General features: G+C 46.7%; 1 protein-coding gene across 3 annotated transcripts in view; it reads right to left on the bottom strand.

Moving 5' to 3' along the window:
* The window catches only part of LOC139568371 (mitotic spindle assembly checkpoint protein MAD1-like), a 122,202-nt gene extending 109,527 nt beyond the window's left edge, over window positions 1-12,675 (bottom strand). Inside the window, exons 1-4 of one of the 3 annotated variants that reach the window (XM_071390148.1) lie at window positions 12,548-12,675; window positions 11,361-11,540; window positions 10,058-10,198; window positions 7,329-7,508 (exon numbers count right to left, since the gene is read on the bottom strand). In XM_071390148.1, the coding sequence (XP_071246249.1) occupies window positions 7,329-7,508; window positions 10,058-10,198; window positions 11,361-11,507 (468 nt within the window). In that variant the 5' untranslated portion in view covers window positions 11,508-11,540; window positions 12,548-12,675. Of the gene's footprint in view, window positions 1-6,342; window positions 6,381-7,328; window positions 7,509-10,057; window positions 10,199-11,360; window positions 11,541-12,547 lie in introns of those variants that run through there. The other 2 variants (XM_071390149.1, XM_071390150.1) reach the window with 2 other exon arrangements.
* Between the last annotated feature and the right edge of the window lie 2,595 nt (window positions 12,676-15,270).

The raw sequence follows: 15,270 nt of genomic DNA, 5'->3' as shown, positions 1-15,270 counted from the left end.
TGTTACAGGTGTACCTGGTTAGAGGAGTGATGGTATAATCTGAACTCTGTTACAGGTGTACCTGGTTAGAGGAGTGATGTTATAATCTGAACTCTGTTACAGGTGTACCTGGTTAGAGGAGTGATGTTATGTTATAATCTGAACTCTGTTACAGGTGTACCTGGTTAGAGGAGTGATGTTATGTTATAATCTGAACTCTGTTACAGGTGTACCTGTTTAGAGGAGTGATGTTATGGTATAATGTGAACTCTGTTACAGGTGTACCTGGTTAGAGGAGTGATGTTATAATCTGAACTCTGTTACAGGTGTACCTGGTTAGAGGAGTGATGTTATGTTATAATCTGAACTCTGTTACAGGTGTACCTGGTTAGAGGAGTGATGTTATGGTATAATCTGAACTATGTTACAGGTGTACCTGGTTAGAGGTGTGATGTTATGGTATAATGTGAACTCTGTTACAGGTGTACCTGGTTAGAGGAGTGATGTTATAATCTGAACTCTGTTACAGGTGTACCTGGTTAGAGGAGTGATGGTATAATCTGAACTCTGTTACAGGTGTACCTGGTTAGAGGAGTGATGGTATAATCTGAACTCTGTTACAGGTGTACCTGGTTAGAGGAGTGATGTTATGGTATAATCTGAACTCTGTTACAGGTGTACCTGGTTAGAGGAGTGATGTTATAATCTGAACTCTGTTACAGGTGTACCTGGTTAGAGGAGTGATGTTATGTTATAATCTGAACTCTGTTACAGGTGTACCTGGTTAGAGGAGTGATGTTATGTTATAATCTGAACTATGTTACAGGTGTACCTGGTTAGAGGTGTGATGTTATGGTATAATCTGAACTCTGTTACAGGTGTACCTGGTTAGAGGAGTGATGTTATGTTATAATCTGAACTCTGTTACAGGTGTACCTGGTTAGAGGAGTGATGTTATGGTATAATCTGAACTCTGTTACAGGTGTACCTGGTTAGAGGAGTGATGTTATGGTATAATCTGAACTCTGTTACAGGTGTACCTGGTTAGAGGTGTGATGTTATGGTATAATGTGAACTCTGTTACAGGTGTACCTGGTTAGAGGAGTGATGTTATAATCTGAACTCTGTTACAGGTGTACCTGGTTAGAGGAGTGATGGTATAATCTGAACTCTGTTACAGGTGTACCTGGTTAGAGGAGTGATGGTATAATCTGAACTCTGTTACAGGTGTACCTGGTTAGAGGAGTGATGTTATGGTATAATCTGAACTCTGTTACAGGTGTACCTGGTTAGAGGAGTGATGTTATAATCTGAACTCTGTTACAGGTGTACCTGGTTAGAGGAGTGATGTTATGTTATAATCTGAACTCTGTTACAGGTGTACCTGGTTAGAGGAGTGATGTTATGTTATAATCTGAACTATGTTACAGGTGTACCTGGTTAGAGGTGTGATGTTATGGTATAATCTGAACTCTGTTACAGGTGTACCTGGTTAGAGGAGTGATGTTATGTTATAATCTGAACTCTGTTACAGGTGTACCTGGTTAGAGGAGTGATGTTATGGTATAATCTGAACTCTGTTACAGGTGTACCTGGTTAGAGGAGTGATGTTATGGTATAATCTGAACTCTGTTACAGGTGTACCTGGTTAGAGGTGTGATGTTATGGTATGTGAACTCTGTTACAGGTGTACCTGGTTAGAGGAGTGATGTTATAATCTGAACTCTGTTACAGGTGTACCTGGTTAGAGGAGTGATGGTATAATCTGAACTCTGTTACAGGTGTACCTGGTTAGAGGAGTGATGGTATAATCTGAACTCTGTTACAGGTGTACCTGGTTAGAGGAGTGATGTTATGGTATAATCTGAACTCTGTTACAGGTGTACCTGGTTAGAGGAGTGATGTTATAATCTGAACTCTGTTACAGGTGTACCTGGTTAGAGGAGTGATGTTATGTTATAATCTGAACTCTGTTACAGGTGTACCTGGTTAGAGGAGTGATGTTATGGTATAATCTGAACTCTGTTACAGGTGTACCTGGTTAGAGGTGTGATGTTATGGTATAATCTGAACTCTGTTACAGGTGTACCTGGTTAGAGGAGTGATGTTATGGTATAATCTGAACTCTGTTACAGGTGTACCTGGTTAGAGGAGTGATGTTATGGTATAATCTGCACTCTGTTACAGGTGTACCTGGTTAGAGGAGTGATGTTATAATCTGAACTCTGTTACAGGTGTACCTGGTTAGAGGAGTGATGTTATGTTATAATCTGAACTCTGTTACAGGTGTACCTGGTTAGAGGAGTGATGTTATGGTATAATCTGAACTCTGTTACAGGTGTACCTGGTTAGAGGAGTGATGTTATGGTATAATCTGAACTCTGTTACAGGTGTACCTGGTTAGAGGAGTGATGTTATGTTATAATCTGAACTCTGTTACAGGTGTACCTGGTTAGAGGAGTGATGTTATGGTATAATCTGAACTCTGTTACAGGTGTACCTGGTTAGAGGAGTGATGTTATGGTATAATCTGAACTCTGTTACAGGTGTACCTGGTTAGAGGAGTGATGTTATGGTATAATCTGAACTCTGTTACAGGTGTACCTGGTTAGAGGAGTGATGTTATGTTATAATCTGAACTCTGTTACAGGTGTACCTGGTTAGAGGAGTGATGTTATGGTATAATCTGAACTCTGTTACAGGTGTACCTGGTTAGAGGAGTGATGTTATAATCTGAACTCTGTTACAGGTGTACCTGGTTAGAGGTGTGATGTTATGGTATAATCTGAACTCTGTTACAGGTGTACCTGGTTAGAGGAGTGATGTTATGGTATAATCTGAACTCTGTTACAGGTGTACCTGGTTAGAGGAGTGATGTTATAATCTGAACTCTGTTACAGGTGTACCTGGTTAGAGGAGTGATGTTATAATCTGAACTCTGTTACAGGTGTACCTGGTTAGAGGAGTGATGGTATAATCTGAACTCTGTTACAGGTGTACCTGGTTAGAGGAGTGATGGTATAATCTGAACTCTGTTACAGGTGTACCTGGTTAGAGGAGTGATGTTATAATCTGAACTCTGTTACAGGTGTACCTGGTTAGAGGAGTGATGTTATAATCTGAACTCTGTTACAGGTGTACCTGGTTAGAGGAGTGATGTTATGGTATAATCTGAACTCTGTTACAGGTGTACCTGGTTAGAGGAGTGATGTTATGGTATAATCTGAACTCTGTTACAGGTGTACCTGGTTAGAGGTGTGATGTTATGGTATAATGTGAACTCTGTTACAGGTGTACCTGGTTAGAGGAGTGATGTTATAATCTGAACTCTGTTACAGGTGTACCTGGTTAGAGGAGTGATGGTATAATCTGAACTCTGTTACAGGTGTACCTGGTTAGAGGAGTGATGGTATAATCTGAACTCTGTTACAGGTGTACCTGGTTAGAGGAGTGATGTTATGGTATAATCTGAACTCTGTTACAGGTGTACCTGGTTAGAGGAGTGATGTTATAATCTGAACTCTGTTACAGGTGTACCTGGTTAGAGGAGTGATGTTATGTTATAATCTGAACTCTGTTACAGGTGTACCTGGTTAGAGGAGTGATGTTATGGTATAATCTGAACTCTGTTACAGGTGTACCTGGTTAGAGGTGTGATGTTATGGTATAATCTGAACTCTGTTACAGGTGTACCTGGTTAGAGGAGTGATGTTATGGTATAATCTGAACTCTGTTACAGGTGTACCTGGTTAGAGGAGTGATGTTATGGTATAATCTGCACTCTGTTACAGGTGTACCTGGTTAGAGGAGTGATGTTATAATCTGAACTCTGTTACAGGTGTACCTGGTTAGAGGAGTGATGTTATGTTATAATCTGAACTCTGTTACAGGTGTACCTGGTTAGAGGAGTGATGTTATGGTATAATCTGAACTCTGTTACAGGTGTACCTGGTTAGAGGAGTGATGTTATGGTATAATCTGAACTCTGTTACAGGTGTACCTGGTTAGAGGAGTGATGTTATGTTATAATCTGAACTCTGTTACAGGTGTACCTGGTTAGAGGAGTGATGTTATGGTATAATCTGAACTCTGTTACAGGTGTACCTGGTTAGAGGAGTGATGTTATGGTATAATCTGAACTCTGTTACAGGTGTACCTGGTTAGAGGAGTGATGTTATGGTATAATCTGAACTCTGTTACAGGTGTACCTGGTTAGAGGAGTGATGTTATGTTATAATCTGAACTCTGTTACAGGTGTACCTGGTTAGAGGAGTGATGTTATGGTATAATCTGAACTCTGTTACAGGTGTACCTGGTTAGAGGAGTGATGTTATAATCTGAACTCTGTTACAGGTGTACCTGGTTAGAGGTGTGATGTTATGGTATAATCTGAACTCTGTTACAGGTGTACCTGGTTAGAGGAGTGATGTTATGGTATAATCTGAACTCTGTTACAGGTGTACCTGGTTAGAGGAGTGATGTTATAATCTGAACTCTGTTACAGGTGTACCTGGTTAGAGGAGTGATGTTATAATCTGAACTCTGTTACAGGTGTACCTGGTTAGAGGAGTGATGGTATAATCTGAACTCTGTTCCAGGTGTACCTGGTTAGAGGAGTGATGGTATAATCTGAACTCTGTTACAGGTGTACCTGGTTAGAGGAGTGATGTTATAATCTGAACTCTGTTACAGGTGTACCTGGTTAGAGGAGTGATGTTATAATCTGAACTCTGTTACAGGTGTACCTGGTTAGAGGAGTGATGGTATAATCTGAACCCTGTTACAGGTGTACCTGGTTAGAGGAGTGATGTTATAATCTGAACTCTGTTACAGGTGTACCTGGTTAGAGGAGTGATGTTATGTTATAATCTGAACTCTGTTACAGGTGTACCTGGTTAGAGGAGTGATGGTATAATCTGAACCCTGTTACAGGTGTACCTGGTTAGAGGAGTGATGTTATAATCTGAACTCTGTTACAGGTGTACCTGGTTAGAGGAGTGATGTTATGTTATAATCTGAACTCTGTTACAGGTGTACCTGGTTAGAGGAGTGATGTTATGTTATAATCTGAACTCTGTTACAGGTGTACCTGGTTAGAGGAGTGATGTTATAATCTGAACTCTGTTACAGGTGTACCTGGTTAGAGGAGTGATGTTATAATCTGAACTCTGTTACAGGTGTACCTGGTTAGAGGAGTGATGGTATAATCTGAACTCTGTTACAGGTGTACCTGGTTAGAGGAGTGATGTTATAATCTGAACTCTGTTACAGGTGTACCTGGTTAGAGGAGTGATGTTATAATCTGAACTCTGTTACAGGTGTACCTGGTTAGAGGAGTGATGGTATAATCTGAACTCTGTTACAGGTGTACCTGGTTAGAGGAGTGATGTTATAATCTGAACTCTGTTACAGGTGTACCTGGTTAGAGGAGTGATGTTATGGTATAATCTGAACTCTGTTACAGGTGTACCTGGTTAGAGGAGTGATGGTATAATCTGAACCCTGTTACAGGTGTACCTGGTTAGAGGAGTGATGTTATAATCTGAACTCTGTTACAGGTGTACCTGGTTAGAGGAGTGATGTTATAATCTGAACTCTGTTACAGGTGTACCTGGTTAGAGGAGTGATGTTATAATCTGAACTCTGTTACAGGTGTACCTGGTTAGAGGAGTGATGTTATAATCTGAACCCTGTTACAGGTGTACCTGGTTAGAGGAGTGATGGTATAATCTGAACTCTGTTACAGGTGTACCTGGTTAGAGGAGTGATGTTATAATCTGAACCCTGTTACAAGTGTACCTGGTTAGAGGAGTGATGTTATAATCTGAACTCTGTTACAGGTGTACCTGGTTAGAGGAGTGATGTTATAATCTGAACCCTGTTACAGGTGTACCTGGTTAGAGGTGTGATGTTATAATCTGAACTCTGTTACAGGTGTACCTGGTTAGAGGAGTGATGTTATAATCTGAACCCTGTTACAGGTGTACCTGGTTAGAGGTGTGATGTTATAATCTGAACTCTGTTACAGGTGTACCTGGTTAGAGGAGTGATGTTATAATCTGAACCCTGTTACAGGTGTACCTGGTTAGAGGTGTGATGTTATAATCTGAACTCTGTTACAGGTGTACCTGGTTAGAGGAGTGATGGTATAATCTGAACCCTGTTACAGGTGTACCTGGTTAGAGGAGTGATGTTATAATCTGAACTCTGTTACAGGTGTACCTGGTTAGAGGAGTGATGTTATAATCTGAACTCTGTTACAGGTGTACCTGGTTAGAGGAGTGATGGTATAATCTGAACCCTGTTACAGGTGTACCTGGTTAGAGGAGTGATGTTATAATCTGAACTCTGTTACAGGTGTACCTGGTTAGAGGTGTTGAGCCATTCGTCCCTCTCCTCCACCCTCCTGTTACAGGTGTACCTGGTTAGAGGTGTTGAGCCATTCGTCCCTCTCCTCCACCCTCCTGTTACAGGTGTACCTGGTTAGAGGTGTTGAGCCATTCGTCCCTCTCCTCCACCCCCCTGTTACAGGTGTACCTGGTTAGAGGTGTTGAGCCATTCGTCCCTCTCCTCCACCCCCCTGTTACAGGTGTACCTGGTTAGAGGTGTTGAGCCATTCGTCCCTCTCCTCCACCCTCCTGTTACAGGTGTACCTGGTTAGAGGTGTTGAGCCATTCGTCCCTCTCCTCCACCCCCCTGTTACAGGTGTACCTGGTTAGAGGTGTTGAGCCATTCGTCCCTCTCCTCCACCCTCCTGTTACAGGTGTACCTGGTTAGAGGTGTTGAGCCATTCGTCCCTCTCCTCCACCCCCCTGTTACAGGTGTACCTGGTTAGAGGTGTTGAGCCATTCGTCCCTCTCCTCCACCCCCCTGTTACAGGTGTACCTGGTTAGAGGTGTTGAGCCATTCGTCCCTCTCCTCCACCCCCCTGTTACAGGTGTACCTGGTTAGAGGTGTTGAGCCATTCGTCCCTCTCCTCCACCCCCCTGTTACAGGTGTACCTGGTTAGAGGTGTTGAGCCATTCGTCCCTCTCCTCCACCCTCCTGTTACAGGTGTACCTGGTTAGAGGTGTTGAGCCATTCGTCCCTCTCCTCCACCCCCCTGTTACAGGTGTACCTGGTTAGAGGTGTTGAGCCATTCGTCCCTCTCCTCCACCCCCCTGTTACAGGTGTACCTGGTTAGAGGTGTTGAGCCATTCGTCCCTCTCCTCCACCCCCCTGTTACAGGTGTACCTGGTTAGAGGTGTTGAGCCATTCGTCCCTCTCCTCCACCCCTCTGTTACAGGTGTACCTGGTTAGAGGTGTTGAGCCATTCGTCCCTCTCCTCCACCCCCCTGTTACAGGTGTACCTGGTTAGAGGTGTTGAGCCATTCGTCCCTCTCCTCCACCCTCCTGTTGAGAGACTCCAGGGTCCGACGGAGAGCACGGTTTGCCTCTGCCTTTTCCGATAGGCTCTGGCTAGACTCCGCCTCCCTCTCTTCCAGGCGTCTGATTCGTCCCAGCAGGTCCTGGTTACGGTCCACCTCACGCTGGAACAATTAGAACGTGGGCCATAGAAGTCAGAACACGAAATTTAGAACACAGAACACGGAACAGACCAGGAAACAAAGAATATCAAACAAACTGGTATGAATTCCCTGCCTGTGTCTCTCAGCACACCATCTCATCCTCACAGCCCTCTCAGATACTCTGTTACTGTCTAACACCTGCAGGAGGCATCAACTGGCCCTAGCCAAACCCATTGGTTGCTAGGGGTCATGGTTGCCAGGGGACTTATCACACTGTGTGAGGTCAGCCAATCACAAGCAGTCATACTGGGTCCCAGATCCCCAACTCCTGCCTCGCCCCCAGTCTCCTTCCAGCAGTCACAGAGACAGGCAAGCTCCTCTCCATCCTTCACAACACCAGGACTCCCTCATATCTCTGGACTGGTGGGATGGTGTGCAGGACTGGTGGGATGGTGTGCAGGACTGGTGGGATGGTGTGCAGGACTGGTGGGGATGGTGTGCAGGACTGGTGGGATGGTGTGCAGGACTGGTGGGATGGTGTGCAGGACTGGTGGGATGGTGTGCAGGACTGGTGGGATGGTGTGCAGGACTGGTGGGATGGTGTGCAGGGCACAACGTGAGCTGTGTTCTTAGTCATTAGTTGTTATTGTTACATTATCTATGCTGCCTCAGTGTAGCTTGTAACCTTTAAACACATTCAGAGACGGTCCTTTATTACAGCTCTCCTGATATCCCACGTTCAGTATATTCATGACCTTTTATCTGCCTTCTACAGAACCTCTACCGTCCCCCGTGGGCCTCTACCGTCCCCCGTGGGCCTCTACCGTCCCCCGTGGGCCTCTACCGTCCCCCGTGGGCCTCTACCATCTACAGAACCACTACCTCCAGGGGGGGGGGGGGGGGTGTGCGTTACCTCCAGGCGGGTGGGGGTGCGTTACCTCCAGGCGGGTGGGGGTGCGTTACCTCCAAGCGGGTGGGGGTGCGTTACCTCCAGGCGGGTGGGGGTGCGTTACCTCCAGGCGGGTGGGGGTGCGTTACCTCCAGGCGGGTGGGGGTGCGTTACCTCCAGGCGGGTGGGGGTGCGTTACCTCCAGGTGGGGTGTGTAACCTCCAGGTGGGGGTGTAACCTCCAGGTGGGATGTGTTACCTCCAGGTGGGGTGTGTAACCTCCAGGTGGGGGTGTGTAACCTCCAGGTGGGGGTGTGTAACCTCCAGGCGGGTGGGGGTGCGTTACCTCCAGGCGGGGGTGCGTTACCTCCAGGCGGGTGGGGGTGCGTTACCTCCAGGCGGGTGGGGGTGCGTTACCTCCAGGTGGGGGTGTACTACCTCCAGGTGGGGGTGTACTACCTCCAGGTGGGGGTGTGTAACCTCCAGGTGGGGTGTGTTACCTCCAGGTGGGGTGTGTTACCTCCAGGTGGGGGGGTGTACTACCTCCAGGTGGGGGGGGTGTGTAACCTCCAGGTGGGGGTGTGTAACCTCCAGGTGGGGGTGTGTTACCTCCAGGTGGGGGTGTGTTACCTCCAGGTGGGGGTGTGTTACCTCCAGGTGGGGGTGTGTTACCTCCAGGTGGGGGTGTGTTACCTCCAGGTGGGGGTGTGTTACCTCCAGGTGGGGGTGTGTTACCTCCAGGTGGGGGTGTACTACCTCCAGGTGTGGGTGTGTTACCTCCAGGTGTGGGTGTGTTACCTCCAGGTGTGGGTGTGTAACCTCCAGGTGGGGGTGTGTAACCTCCAGGTGGGGGTGTGTTACCTCCAGGTGGGGGTGTGTTACCTCCAGGTGGGGGTGTGTTACCTCCAGGTGGGGGTGTGTTACCTCCAGGTGGGGTGTGTTACCTCCAGGTGGGGGTGTGTTACCTCCAGGTGGGGGTGTGTTACCTCCAGGTGGGGGTGTGTTACCTCCAGGTGGGGGTGTGTTACCTCCAGGTGGGGGTGTGTTACCTCCAGGTGGGGGTGTGTTACCTCCAGGTGGGGGTGTGTTACCTCCAGGTGGGGGTGTGTTACCTCCAGGTGGGGGTGTGTTACCTCCAGGTGGGGTGTGTTACCTCCAGGTGGGGTGTGTTACCTCCAGGTGGGGTGTGTTACCTCCAGGTGGGGTGTGTTACCTCCAGGTGGGGTGTGTTACCTCCAGGTGGGGTGTGTTACCTCCAGGTGGGGGGGTGTAACCTCCAGGTGGGGGGGTGTAACCTCCAGGTGGGGGTGTGTTACCTGCAGGTGGGGGTGTGTTACCTCCAGGTGGGGGTGTGTTACCTCCAGGTGGGGGTGTGTTACCTCCAGGTGGGGGTGTGTTACCTCCAGGTGGGGGTGTGTTACCTCCAGGTGGGGTGTGTTACCTCCAGGTGGGGTGTGTTACCCCCAGGTGGGGTGTGTTACCCCCAGGTGGGTGTGTGTGGGTGTGTTACCTCCAGGTGGGGGTGTGTTACCTCCAGGTGGGGGTGTGTTACCTCCAGGTGGGGGTGTGTTACCTCCAGGTGGGGGTGTGTTACCTCCAGGTGGGGGTGTGTTACCTCCAGGTAGGGGTGTGTTACCTCCAGGTAGGGGTGTGTTACCTCCAGGTGTGGGTGTGTTACATACCTCAAAGTCCCTAGCGCTCAGCGTAGCGTTCTTCTCCAGTTCGATGCGTGCTCTCTTGTGACTGATCTCCATCTGTCTCTTCTCCTGGTCCATCTGGATCAGCTGGGTCTTAGACTGAACCTTCTCTGCTGCCTCCAGCAACTACACACACAGAGACACACAGTCACTTTCTGTGGCTTACATACACAGGTTTCAGACTGTACCTTTTCTCTACAGTCTCCTGTAATTCAGAACAATACAATGTGTGTCTCAGTCCCACCACCTCTGTCCTCTAAATACTGTTGGTGTAGGACGTGGCGCTGCACCAGGGCAGGTGTGTGCGTCTCTCTGTGTCTCTCCTTACGTGTCTGTCCTACTCCACCCACCTGTAATCTCTGCAGCTACTGGTTCTGTAGGACGTGGCTCTGTGTGTGTCTGTCCTACTCCACCCACCTGTAATCTCTGCAGGTACTGGTTCTGTAGGACGTGGCTCTGTGTGTGTCTGTCCTACTCCACCCACCTGTAATCTCTGCAGGTACTGGTTCTGTAGGACGTGGCTCTGTGTGTGTCTGTCCTACTCCACCCACCTGTAATCTCTGCAGGTACTGGTTCTGTAGGACGTGGCTCTGTGTGTGTCTGTCCTACTCCACCCACCTGTAATCTCTGCAGGTACTGGTTCTGTAGGACGTGGCTCTGTGTGTGTCTGTCCTACTCCACCCACCTGTAATCTCTGCAGGTACTGGTTCTGTAGGACGTGGCTCTGTGTGTGTCTGTCCTACTCCACCCACCTGTAATCTCTGCAGGTACTGGTTCTGTAGGACGTGGCTCTGTGTGTGTCTGTCCTACTCCACCCACCTGTAATCTCTGCAGGTACTGGTTCTGTAAGACGTGGCTCTGTGTGTGTCTGTCCTACTCCACCCACCTGTAATCTCTGCAGGTACTGGTTCTGTAGGACGTGGCTCTGTGTGTGTCTGTCCTACTCCACCCACCTGTAATCTCTGCAGGTACTGGTTCTGTAGGACGTGGCTCTGTGTGTGTCTGTCCTACTCCACCCACCTGTAATCTCTGCAGGTACTGGTTCTGTAGGACGTGGCTCTGTGTGTGTCTGTCCTTCTCTACCCACCTGTAATCTCTGCAGGTACTGGTTCTGTAGGACGTGGCTCTGTGTGTGTCTGTCCTACTCTACCCACCTGTAATCTCTGCAGGTACTGGTTCTGTAGGACGTGGCTCTGTGTGTGTCTGTCCTACTCCACCCACCTGTAATCTCTGCAGGTACTGGTTCTGTAGGACGTGGCTCTGTGTGTGTCTGTCCTACTCTACCCACCTGTAATCTCTGTAGGTACTGGTTCTGTAGGACGTGGCTCTGCACCGGGGCTGGTTCTCCCTGGTTCCGAGACGTGTCCGGGAGAGAGATGAAACTCTTAAACGACTTAAGAGTGGCGAACACCGTCGTGTCATCCTCAATGTCCATGGTGGTCAACTGTTTACAAGGTTGCTGTAGCTTCTACGAGAGAGCAAGACAGAGAGACAGAGAGAGACAGAGACAGAGAGAGACCAACATTTACAGGAGCTACGATGTCCATGGTGAAGTGTTTATTTACAAGCTTGCTGCACTAGAATATAGAGGGTAACTAGCTGGCAACATTTTCAGTAGCTTCATATTCCTATGTGACATAGGAGGCTATGTCCATGGTCAACGAGCCTTTTGGGGCCCCTATCTCTGGTGGGCAAGAAGATGCATGTTAGCTAGCTCCAAAGTGGCGCAGCAGTCCAAGGCACTGCATCTCAGTGTTACAGGCATCACTATAAACCCTGGTTCAATTCCAGGCTGTATCACAACCCGGCCGTGACTGGGAGTCCCATAGGGCAGCGCACAATTGGACCAGCGTCGTCCGGGTTAGGGTTTAGTTAAATAAAGGTTAAAGAAATAAAAATCGACCTATAAGCTAGTCCATTCGCATGTACAACTCGTACTGCTGATCCGACGCATGCGCCTGGAGCAAAGCTAGTCTGGGGTTAAATAAAAAGTGTCCGAAAGTCGCGACATGATGTTTGAAATGAGCAAAGAAAGAAAAGTTGGTCAGTACTTTAGCAAAGTCACTAACATTGCACAATTGGAAAGATGAAGGGTCAATGAAGAGATGAAGGGTCAAGCCGCATGTAACGCCATGGACCAGAGTTACTAACGTGAACTAGTAACCAACTAGCCATGCTAACCTGCTACCAGGGTTGCCTAATAACTACGGATTACTCAGTCATTTTAAAAATGGACGATTCACACGTCGTAGTTGACAGTAGTGTTGATGAACAGAAATAATGTGATCACAACAACTTGCCTAAGATAGATAACGTTGGTTACCTAGACGTTTCGAATCCCCTAGTTAGCTAGCTAGCAAGCTCAATCGACAAATTGTCGACACATGTTGATCGGATAGACGTCGGCAAATAATCTGACTATTAAATAATATGGACACGTTATAGAATTTATTATACAGCTTGATCAGATCTTACCTTGGAACTTGACGTTTAAAAAGTTAACTAGTTAGGCAGTTATAGATACTAACAACAGCTAGCTAGCATAACTTCGAACTCCCTCCTTTCCTAGAACAAGATCTGTGCTGTTATCGCGAGAATAACTTGCTGCGTTCTAAAGATAGTCAAGGCTGCGCTTGATGCGCATATTGAGCAATTCACTAAATACTTCCGAGTAAGATCATCTTAAATCTTTATACCATTTGGTTTGGAAGTAATGGTGATGTTTATGTAAACTAATCCGTGAAGCGGCTTGAATACCTTCCACTGAAACCTCTTCTATAGTATTCTTATCTTCTTTGGAATTGGGTTGGCGGATCTTGTAGTGATGGACATTCCGGCTCTTTTCAGTGAGCTCGCTCTGTTGGCTTCTAAACGGCTCTTTAAAAAAAAAAGTTTTGTATTTTTTCAAGTCAAACAGTTTGCGATAGTTTGACTATGATTGGTGTTTAAACAATTCTAATTAAATTATTAAATGAAATCATACTCTACCTTAACCACAATGTATTTAAAAATGCATTGGTTTGTTATGAAAAAGGATGCTATTAAACATTTGCATTTAAAGTATACCATTTTAATGTAAATCAACAAAGTGCGAATAAATTATATTCCAATATGTGGAACTTTCTGTCCATTGATGAACATAGGGTGTCCACCAACTCTGTCACATGTCCTGTGGTTACATTTGCTTCTCTCTGGCGGCTGGCTGTGATTCGCTGCAGACCCTTACACAGGAGTATCATTATTGAGGCTGTCACATCGCTGAAAAGAGAGAACAGTAACTTATTAGTTCAGGTTCATGTTCTGTCTACTGATACTACATTCTCATCTACTGCTCACATACATATATAATACTGTATTAAATAATGATGTGGTAATAACTGCTTACTATACCTCTCTCCACTGATCTCCACAGTGACCTGCTCAAAGGGTTCCAGGACTCTGCACACCTCCTCCACCACCTCCCATTCCTCTTGGGTCAGAGCATCAACAGGTGCATTGACAATGGCCAGGGTAGAGACGATGGCATTCTTTGACTCAAGAAACCGCTTCAACATATAAAATGTTGAATTCCACCTTGTAGTGCAGTCTTGTTTAGGCCTCAGCTCAGGCATCCCCATCTGGCGTTGTGTAGACTTTAGTTTTTCAGCACCTACTGTGCTCCTGTGGAAGTATTCCACAGCTGCTTTCACTTTGTCCACAGTGGGCTTCTTCACCTTCAGAGCATCTCTTACAATCAGGTTGATTGTGTGGGGAAGATATGGATGATGGGTCCATTTTAAAATGATCATGGCTTTGGTTATGTTAACTGCATTGTCGCTAACACAACAGACCACTTTTCCATCTACTTGCCATTCTCTGGCCACTCTCAACAGGCCACTCTCAACTGGACACTCTCAACAGGCCACTCTCAACTGGACACTCTCAACAGGCCACTCTCAACAGTTATTGGTGTCCTTTAGTAGTGGTTTCTTTTCAGCAATTGAGATGTGTCTGTTTTTATTTTATGTATTTTATTTAGCCTTTATTTAACTAGGCAAGTCAGTTCAGAACAAATTCTTATTTACAATGACAGCCTACTCCGGCCAACACTGGACCAATTGTGCACCACCCTATGGGACTCCCAATCATGGCCAGATGTGATACAGCCTGGATTCAAACTAAATCAAATGTTATTTGTCACATACACATGGTTAGCAGATGTTAATGCGAGTGTAGCGAAATGCTTGTGCTTCTAGTTCTGACAATGCAGTAATATTCAACGAGTAATCAAACCGAACAATTTCACAACAATTACCTTATACACACAAGTGTAGAGGAATGAATAAAAATATGTACATAAAAATATATGAATGAGTGATGGCAAGATGCAGTAGATGATATAGAGTACAGTATATACATATGAGATGAGTAATGTAGGGTATGTAAACATTATATGAAGTGGTATTGTTTAAAGTGGCTAGTGCTAAATTTTTACATACATTTTTACATTATTAAAGTGGCTGGAGTTGAGTCAGTATGTTGGCAGCAGCCACTCAATGTTAGTGATGGCTGTTTAACAGTCTGATGGCCTTGAGATATAAGCTGTTTTTCAGTTTCTCGGTCCCAGCTTTGGTGCACCTGTACGGACCTCGCCTTCTGGATGATAGCGGGGTGAACAGGCAGTGGCTCGGGTGGTTGTTGTCCTTGATAATCTTTTTGGCCTTCCTGTGACATCGGGTGGTGTAGGTGTCCTGGAGGGCAGGTAGTTTGCCCCCGGTGATGCGTTGTGCAGACCTCACTACCCTCTGGAGAGCCTTACAGTTCTTGGCGGCGCAGTTGCCGTACCAGCCGGTGATACAGCCCGACAGGATGCTCTCGATTGTACATCTGTAAAAGTTTGTGAGTGTTTTTGGTGACAAGCCGGGTGACAAGCCAAATTTCTTCAGCCTCCTGAGGTTGAAGAGGCGCTGCTGCGCCTTCTTCACCACGCTGTCTGTGTGGTTGGACCATTTCAGTTTGTCCGTGATGTGTACGCCGAGGAACTTAAAACTTTCTACCCTCTCCACTACTGTCCCGTCGATGTGGATAGGGCGGTGCTCCCTCTACTGTTTCCTGAAGTCCACGATCATCTCCTTTGTTTTGTTGACGTTGAGTGTGAGGTTATTTTCCTGACACCACACTCCAAGGGCCCTCACATCCCCCATGTAGGCTGTCTAATC

Source organism: Salvelinus alpinus, chromosome 2 (assembly GCF_045679555.1).
Source record: "Salvelinus alpinus chromosome 2, SLU_Salpinus.1, whole genome shotgun sequence".
Lineage (NCBI taxonomy): Eukaryota > Metazoa > Chordata > Actinopteri > Salmoniformes > Salmonidae > Salvelinus > Salvelinus alpinus.
The sequence above is the reverse complement of the archived record's forward strand: the minus strand, read 5'-3'. Positions and strand labels throughout refer to the sequence as shown.